The 8,907-nt window shown below is 37.3% G+C and overlaps 1 protein-coding gene across 1 annotated transcript in view; it reads right to left on the bottom strand.

Annotated features, from left to right (window-relative positions):
- Positions 1 to 3,021: 3,021 nt before the first annotated feature.
- Positions 3,022 to 8,907, bottom strand: part of TCF24 (transcription factor 24) — a 7,352-nt gene continuing 1,466 nt past the window's right edge. Inside the window, exon 2 of the mRNA XM_003797248.2 lies at positions 3,022 to 3,135. Coding sequence (XP_003797296.1) covers positions 3,022 to 3,135 — 114 coding nt within the window. The remainder of the gene's footprint in view (positions 3,136 to 8,907) is intronic.

The following is an 8,907-nucleotide window of genomic DNA, read 5'->3' on the forward strand; positions in this document are numbered from 1 at the left end:
AAAAAAAAAAAAAAAAAAAAAAGAACTGTAGCCAAATTATATATATGCATTATTAATAAGAAGGTCATTTCTCTTAAAGTCTTTTTTTGAAACAGAGTCTCACTATGTCACCCTTGGTAGAATGCTCTGGCATCATAGCTCACAGCAACCTCAGCCTCTTGGGCTTAAGCGATGCTCTTGCCTCAGTCTCCCAAGTAGCTGTGACTACAGACACCTGCCACAATGCCTGGCTATTTTTTGTTGCAGTTGTTGTTATTTAGCAGGCCCAGGTTGGGTTTGAACCCACCACCCTCAGTGTTTGTGGCTGGTGCCATAACCGTTGTGCTATGGGCGCCAAGCCCATTTCTCCCAAATTCTTGCTATCAAATTTAGTGTATGCAATTCAGTTTGAGGTAACTTTAAGGAAGCTTTGATTTCATTTCTTAAGATAAAGATTATTTTTAGTGTTTATGTCAATAACTTTTTTTTAAAGACAGAGTCTCACTTTGTCACCCTCAGTAGAGTGCCATGGCATCATAGCTCACAGCAACTTCCAACTCTTGGGCTCAAGCAATTCTCTTGCCTCAGCCTCCCAAGTAGCTGGGACTACAGGCACCTGCCACAATGCCAGGCAATTTTTTTTAGAGATGGAGGTCTTGCTCTTGCTCAGGCTGGTCTTGAACCTGTGAGCTCAGGGCAATCCACCCGCCTTGGCCTCCCAGAGTGCTGGGATTACAAGCGTAAGCCACTGCACCCAGCCTATGTCAATAACTTCTTATGGTAGGGAATTCAGCTAATAGTAAATGGCTGAATCCAAATCTCATTTTAATTTTTATTCTTTTCTGTCGCAACCCGTCAGGCTCCTGTGGCCCTGGTCTTGGTTAGCGCAGGAAGGAACCAGGCGAGAAGTGGATTAGAAGTACAAGCTTGTGGAAGGCAGGCTAGCCCTTACTTTCCAGGTAGCCCCGAGCAACCTCCGCACCAGCCTTTTATTGAAAGGGAATGATACAGGTGAGGGGAGTAATTAACAATGACTACGGGCTGAGGGCACGGGTTCCTCTTCCACAAGGAACTCCTGTGGAGGAATGGCCCGAGGTCCACGCCTCAGCTGCAGATCATCTTGCTTGGATGTTGGCGTCTTCTACACCTTTCAATATTATATGAGTAGATAAATACATTTACAGATATTTAAATATGCAAACATCATTGCCACATATTAATATGTACAAAGCTTCATTTTAAAAAGTATATTCACATTAAATTAATCAAATTTATAATGTATCTAACATGAGCCAACATGGTCATGTTCACCTAAAAAAATGAATAATAGTTCTTACCTTCAAATAATTTTTTTAAAAGATGGGGTCTTCCTGTTGCCTAGATTTGAGTCAGTGGTGTAATCGTAGCTCACTGTAGCTTCAAACTCCTGGGCTCAAGCAATCCTCCTGCCCTACTGCCTCAGTCTCCCAAGTAGCTGGGATTGCAGGTGCATACTACTACGCCTGGCTAATTTTTCTTTTTTTTTTTTTAGAAATGGGATCTTGTTATGTTGCCCAGGCTGGTGTCAAACTCCTGGCCTCAAGTGATCCTCCCACCTGGGCCTCCCAAAGTGCCAGGATTACAAGCATGGGCGACAGCACCCAGCCCTAACAATCTTTTCCTTCACTTCATTAGCAGAGGCTAGAAGAAAACTGAGGTAAAAACAAAACACAGTTGGAAAAGAGAATAGTAAAGATTGAGGAGAAAAGCAGGAAAGGTCAGTAAAAGGGAATCTAAATCAGCAAAGACATGTCTGATGTTCATTTTTTTTAGATGTCTTTATTGAACCCCATTGTTTTAGGGTTTGGTGTGTTCCTGATGAATACCTCTGCTGAAAACTGAAGCCTCTGGTGCAGTCAGCCAGCCCTGCTGCTCCGTGGGCACCTGTCAGTGTGCAGCGTGACAGGGGAGGCCACGGTGAGATTCCTATCAGGACAGATGAGCAAGAGTCTGCTCCAGCCTGAATTCATCTCCGCAGTCACTCTGTGTTCTCAGACCCTCTCCAGGTACAGATCCTTGCCAGAACTCCAAATCAGACTGGATTTCTCCCATTTCACAGGGGCAAGGCAGGTAGATGATGAATAGCTTGGGAATAGATTGTGAACTGACAAGGGGAGGAGCCTGATCACAGCACTGACAGTGAGGAGGGTCACAGGAGTTCACTTGAGACCCCTGCTGGCCCTGAACACCCCACTCTCTCCAGTGTGGCTGCACTAAACCTGCTCATGTAGTGCAGAACCTGAAGGAGGGTGGGATGGATATGGACTGATCAGGGAGGGCGATGAGTGCTGCCACAGTGACACCTGGTCTTCTGTCCCCACTGGGCTTTCAGGATTCCCAGTGCCTTCCACAATTTGCATAGTAAGATACTGAGTACTCCTCTAAGCAGGTGGTCAGGCCCTTTCCTATCGAACAAACCATTTCTAATACTCTAAGTTTTCTAAAAGGGAAAAATAGTGAATAGAAGTTACTGCATTTTTGTATTACTACAATGGTCTTTTCACGCATACTTAACTAAATTGAATAAATAATCTTGCACCTTCCAACTGAAATGGCTTCTTAGACCAACTATGAGCACAATCTGGTTTTCACAAAAAGAGAATACTGGTATATTACAAACCCAAATTTTATTTTTTTAAACCAGGAAGACTATATCAATAGGCATCAACTTTTCAGTTTGTAATGGATACATTACAGAAAATGCGTGCATTCTTTGACTATATAAACAATGACTTGCTCTCATATGTCTGTTTCCTTTTTCTAATAGTTCCTCTTGTACTGTTTAGTAGAAACTCACACTGAATAGATAAACTGTGTGTTTTATATAAGACTGATTATTTCATTCCACATTCACATTAGATAAATCTGAACATCTAACTATGCATTCATATGTAAGCTTTCCCAGAAATGACTTTTGTTATGTCTGAAATAATAAATATAGAATTGTTTCGTAGTATTTAAAACAATAGCCATCACTTTTACCAGCTCCCACTACTCGAGAGCCTAAGGCTGTGAGTCTGCTGGACTCTTATCATGATTTTCTTTTTCTCCAGAGACAGAATGCTTCAGAAACTGACCAGTAGCACCGATGTATAATCTTGATCTCATAGGCCATTTCTGAAAAAGAATATTTATTTTGTTATAATGTGAGAAAAATAAAAAGATATGAAAAATATTTAAACAAGAAGTCAAAGGTTAGCAAATATGATACATATATAGCATAGTTTGTAATGTGAAAAATTCTAAACAGCCCCATACAAATGCAATATTACACAGCTAATGAAGTATAAGGGACATGAAAAAATGTTTTATTAATGCTAACTGTAAAAAGCAAAAATATTTCCAGACTTTGATTATAACTATAGAAATAACACGGATGCATGTGGACAAGAATTGTAAGAAATCATGGAATGAATATAGCTGAAGAAAACTGTATCTATTCATAATGTTTTAATTTCAAACTAAAGCTATAACAAAATTAATCTTAAAACTAGATCATTGGCTTTAAAGGTATTTTTAAAAGTTCTATGTGCTAAGTATTAATGAATCTGTACTTGTCAAAGAACCAAGATGGCACGGTGTGGTAGTTTACATCTATAATCCTAGCACTTTGGGAGGCCATGGCAGGAGGATTGCTCAAGGCCAGCAGTTTGATACCAGCCTAGGAAACATAAGTGACTTTGCCTCTACAAAAAATTAAAAAATTAGCTAGGGGCTGGGAGTGGTGGCTTATGCCTGTAATTCTAGCACTGTGGGAGGCTTAGACAGGTGAACTGCTTACGCTCAGGAGTTCAAAAGTAGCCTGAAAAGAGTGAGACCCCATCTCTACTAAAAACAGAAAAACTAGCTGAGCATCACGGTGGGTGCCTGTAGTCCCAGCTACTTGGGAAGCTGAGGCAGGAGGATCACTTAAGCCCAAAAGTTTGAGGTTTTTGTGAGCTATAGATATCACAGCACTCTAGCCAGGGCAACTCACAGAATTAGACTCTGTATCAAAAAAATAAAAAAATAAAAAAATTAGCTAGGCATGGTGGCACATGCTTATAGTTTCAGCTACTCAGGCGGCTCAGGTAAAAGGTTTCTGTGAGCTATGAAGGTGCCACTGCACTCTGCGCTCCAAACTGGGTCACAGAGTAAAACTCTCAAAAAAAAAAAAAGCCATGATGAAAAGCAAAAATTCAACCATCTAAACATTTTCTCCAGCTAAAATAACATCTGGAAGTTATAAAATTAAAATATTTGGTGTTATGTAGATAGAACATCCAGATTAAGTGTCTGCATGTATTGATATCACACAGCTTTAACCTTTTGGTAATTATTATATTTGAATTACTGATAGGAATTTTCTCAATTCATCTTTATGATGGACAACTTCCCTCTCAAACAATATAATTTATTGCCACACAGGCATAGTGATGAAAAAACATATGAGTATTACTTTTAGAATAGAACTCTTTTTGGGGGAGAGGGAATCATATAAACAGGTTCTAAGGTCCTTGGAATACTAATCATTTAGATATATTTAGATACATTTTTTTGAAATACAAAGATAAGACTAAAAAAGTGCAACTCCCAAAAAGGTGTGCAGTGTAGTCCCATACGAATGCTGCCACAATCAGGCTAGCCATCTTCATCAGTGAACACCACACACAAGCAGGCTGCTGATTGCATAGCACCACGAAATGTTTTTAAATGCTTGGCAGACAATCTCCAGTGCTCAAATAGAGGTATAATTTATTAATGTGTTCTTGTTCCCAATCCAGAACATGATAGCTCTGGGTTTTCCACCCAACTTGCATATTAAAATCACCCAGAGACCTTTAAACAAATACTGATGGCCAAGTCATACCCTAGACCAATTAAATCAGAATGGACTATTAACTTTTATTATAGGAGTAATGGAGTGTAAGGTAGAGTCAGATCTTAGCTGGAATATAAACTCTCATTGTACTTTTGAGCACAGTTAGTTTCATCTAGACTGGGATTCCAAATGTAAAACAAAGCCATCAATTTCTGTTTTGTGGCAACCAACAGAAGTTCTATTTTTACATCTTTGGATGTGCTGAGTGACTTCATGCCTATGTAGTTCAGGTCACTTAAGTGTCCTAAATTCAGATTATTCTGGCTAGTAATCTATACTTTAAACGCAGATAACATTTATGTTACTTGGAATTTAAAATGGTCTGTTCCTGTATAGTCTTCCAATAAATAACCTTATGCATTATGTTTGATACAGTAATAAGACTGATACTGCACTACTTCTCGCAGATCCATTTCAATTTTTAAAAATAACACATGCACATTCTTGCACATTTTAGGTGTATCACTGTCACTACTCCTGTCCCTGAGATCTTCCAAAGTCCATTAAACTGAGGTATTTAGAAGCTGTCTGGAGGTTCATCTCATAGGCAAAGACCTGGCATTTTATATCAGATTAAAATCCTGCATTATGCCAAAGATCCCACTGCTGTAGTGTTAGGGACTGTTTGCATCCCCACTCCCCTGCCATGCATCTGTTGAAGCTCTAACCTCCAAAGTGATGGGATTTGGAGATGGGGCCTTTGGGAGGTAATGAGGGTTAGATTAGGTCATGATGAACTAGTGGCCTTTCAAGAAGAGGAAGAGCTCTCTCTCTCCGTCTCTCTTCCTCTCCTTAGTGGGCATACACCAGCAAGAGGAGAGGTTGTATGAGAACACAGAAAGAAGAAGCCATCTCTTTAGGAAATGAACCCTGCTGCCATCTTGTTCTTGGACATTACAGCCTCTAGACAGTAAGATAATATCAGGACCTGGCATTGTTTTTTGCTTTATTTTTTTTGAGACAGTGTCACTGTGTTGCCCTCAGTAGAGTGCCTTGGCGTTACAACTCACAGCAACCTCAAACTCCTGGGCTTAAGCGATTCTCTTGCCTCAGCCTCCCAAGTAGTTGGGACTATAGGTGCCCACCACAATGCCTGGCTGTTTTTTACTACAATTGTCATTGTTTAGCAGGTCCTGGCCGGATTCTAACCTGCCAGATCTGGTGTATGTGGCTGGCACCCTAGCTGCTGAGCCCCAGGTGCCGAGCCAGGACCTGTTATTGTTATATAAGAGTTAATGCATGTTGTGAATAGTGTATGACAGACTATAAACATGTAATGAATAGTGTATGGTTGTAGAAATTATCAATTTTAAGTGCTACATTTTTAGCAATAATATATACCAGTGCTGCTCAGCCTTTTAACCCCCTGCTCTATTTTCATAAGCATACAAATCTCATGTTCAAATCTCAAATGTAATTTGACAATGATGTGACAATTATAAAAGTAAAATCAAAATACTATGGAATGCTTGCCTGGTGGTTCTTGTATGTGCTACCTGGGTCCTACTGTTCTGACAATTGCTCTGCATCATTCAACCACGCCTAGAGACAGATGAAAGCATCTGTTCCTTTCGTCTTTGCTAGGATGTAAGCAATTGATGAAGCAAACATAAAAATGTATATGTGGATTTTTGCCTCATTTTTCACGGATTTAATAAAATAATAAAACTTTCCTTTTTAAGAACCTCGTGTCCTTGATTTTCAAAAGCCTTGTAATGATTTTAATCAAATTAATGTAGACACAGTTTTAAAAATCAGAAATTAAAATGAAAATAGAATATCGGTTAGGTTGCATGTTACCTTGATGCCAAAAAATCCAGTTGACTGATTTCACATTTCACTTTTCAATGGTTTTGGCATTGTGTAAATTAGCACAATCCTTAGCTGTACTTTCCCTAATAAGGTATATTTAAAACTATGTACTGTAGTTTCATTGAGCTTAGAAAAAGTAAGCAAACTTACAACCAGAACTGAACCTGAAACTGAAAACCTTAACAAATGCACACTTGGTTTAGTTAAATCACTCCAAAATATCAAAACCTTGTGTTTATTATTTAAATTATTGTTTATCTGTATTATAAACAATGATGCTTAAGGGGTATGGCAATTAGTAAAGTCATACGTACGTTTCTGCCAATGTAAAGATCTGAAATACACCAATACTCCTATTCTTTTGGAGAGTCACTGCCCTTTAGGCAACTGGTGCTGACAACTGGTACTAAATTGGCAACTGGTACTAAATTGTTAGTACTCAATGGGATAAAAACTGCTATCTTAAGCCTACACCCCAGGATCCTAGTCTCTTCAACCTTTCAGTTTCATATGAGATATTCTTAAAGTAAATTAAATCCCCAATGGTGCTAACATGCTAACAATACTGATAACAAGGATTTGATTCAAAATCATGGCTTTGAAATAACTGTTAAAAGATCTTTGATCATCAGAGTGACTTAGTAACACTATGTTTTAAGGCAGGAAAATAAAGTCATTTTGGAACATTTCTTACTAAAGGCTATAGCAGTTTATAATGAACCTTTTGTTACTCAAAAAGTATAATCTGAATATTTTTATTTGTTTTGGATTAATCAAAGATAGACTTAACATTTAAATAACTTGGTAGTGTCTTAAAGTAATGTGTTGACAGGCACTTTTAATTATGTATACAAAATCTCTTTCCTCTGATCCTTCAAAGCACATGATTATAGCTCTTTTATAACAAATATAACATTCTCCCTTATAGTACTGCTATATATATGTATATTTTTTAATTCTTGGGGATTCATTGAGGGTACAAGAAACCAGGTTACACGGACTGCATTTGTTAGGTAAAGTCCCTCTAATAATCATGTCTTGCCCCCAAAAGGCGTGGCACACACCAAGTGTTATTTATATTTTTATCTTTATATCTTCATCTCTATAACATGTTCATTTAGGAGAGGGACTGAGTCTTATTCATAATGGTATTCAGTCTCCTAAAACAGTGCTTTGATGTTTGATTTTAAAACTCATTTGATTTTAGTCACATGTTCAACATTATGAACATGATCAATTTCATTTTTAAGACACAAAATTTGGCTTTATATCATTATCTTTACAGATGTCTTTTAAAATAAAAATAATTGATTCAGAGGGCAAATGAAATTTGATTTTTCTCAAAATAGTTATGATTACAAAAACATTTGATATATGAATCAAGTGCAAAAAACAGCTTGCTATGCTCTTTGTTACATGAAAATGATGCTTCTAGCTTTATTCAAAAAAGCATTGCAAGAAGCTAAGGTGAAAACTTGATTTCTCATTCTGAATTATATCTCTCACAAAAGAGGCATTTAACAATTGCTCTTTGTACTAAAATATACTTAACATTAAAATAAACTTTCTTGGAGTATGTGGCAAATGTCAAGTCAACAGAAATCTAACATTAATGATGTATTTGAAGAGCAATCTAATACACACTGTAAAACCCCTTAATTAATAAGGAGTGGCTTTTCTGCTGAGATTGTGTTATAAAACTCACAAATAGGATGGCATCTACCATAATTTTAAATAAATGATATTTCACACTCTTATATTAATATTTGAAATGGTTAAAGTTTATTATCATTATATTTCCCAAGTAAATTTTGTTAAGCCTCACCTTCTAAATATGGTAAAGCATATCCACTAGTATTAACTGACATTATGTTGCAATAAATTAATTGTAACTTACAATTAAGTTCAATTAATATTAGAGGGTGTGCTTTACCATATTCCAATGATTACTTAATAATTTATTGAACACTGATGTACTTAAGGCTGAATCCTAACTTTGTATCTGTATGTACAGATACAAAGCATCTTTTTGAAAGCCAGATCAATGTCAAGTTTCAAAACTAATCTAGTAGAAAAGGATGATGCAAAGGCTATATACTGCAATATAGGTAATAAACCACAACCATATATAACATATTAAGTGAACGCTGTTACCATTATACTTAGATATGAAGAAATTATGCACAGTGAGTTCTCTTGGCTATTTTTTTTTTTTT

Source organism: Otolemur garnettii, unplaced genomic scaffold, assembly GCF_000181295.1.
Source record: "Otolemur garnettii isolate 467f Iridium unplaced genomic scaffold, OtoGar3 scaffold00113, whole genome shotgun sequence".
NCBI classification, from domain to species: Eukaryota; Metazoa; Chordata; class Mammalia; order Primates; family Galagidae; genus Otolemur; species Otolemur garnettii.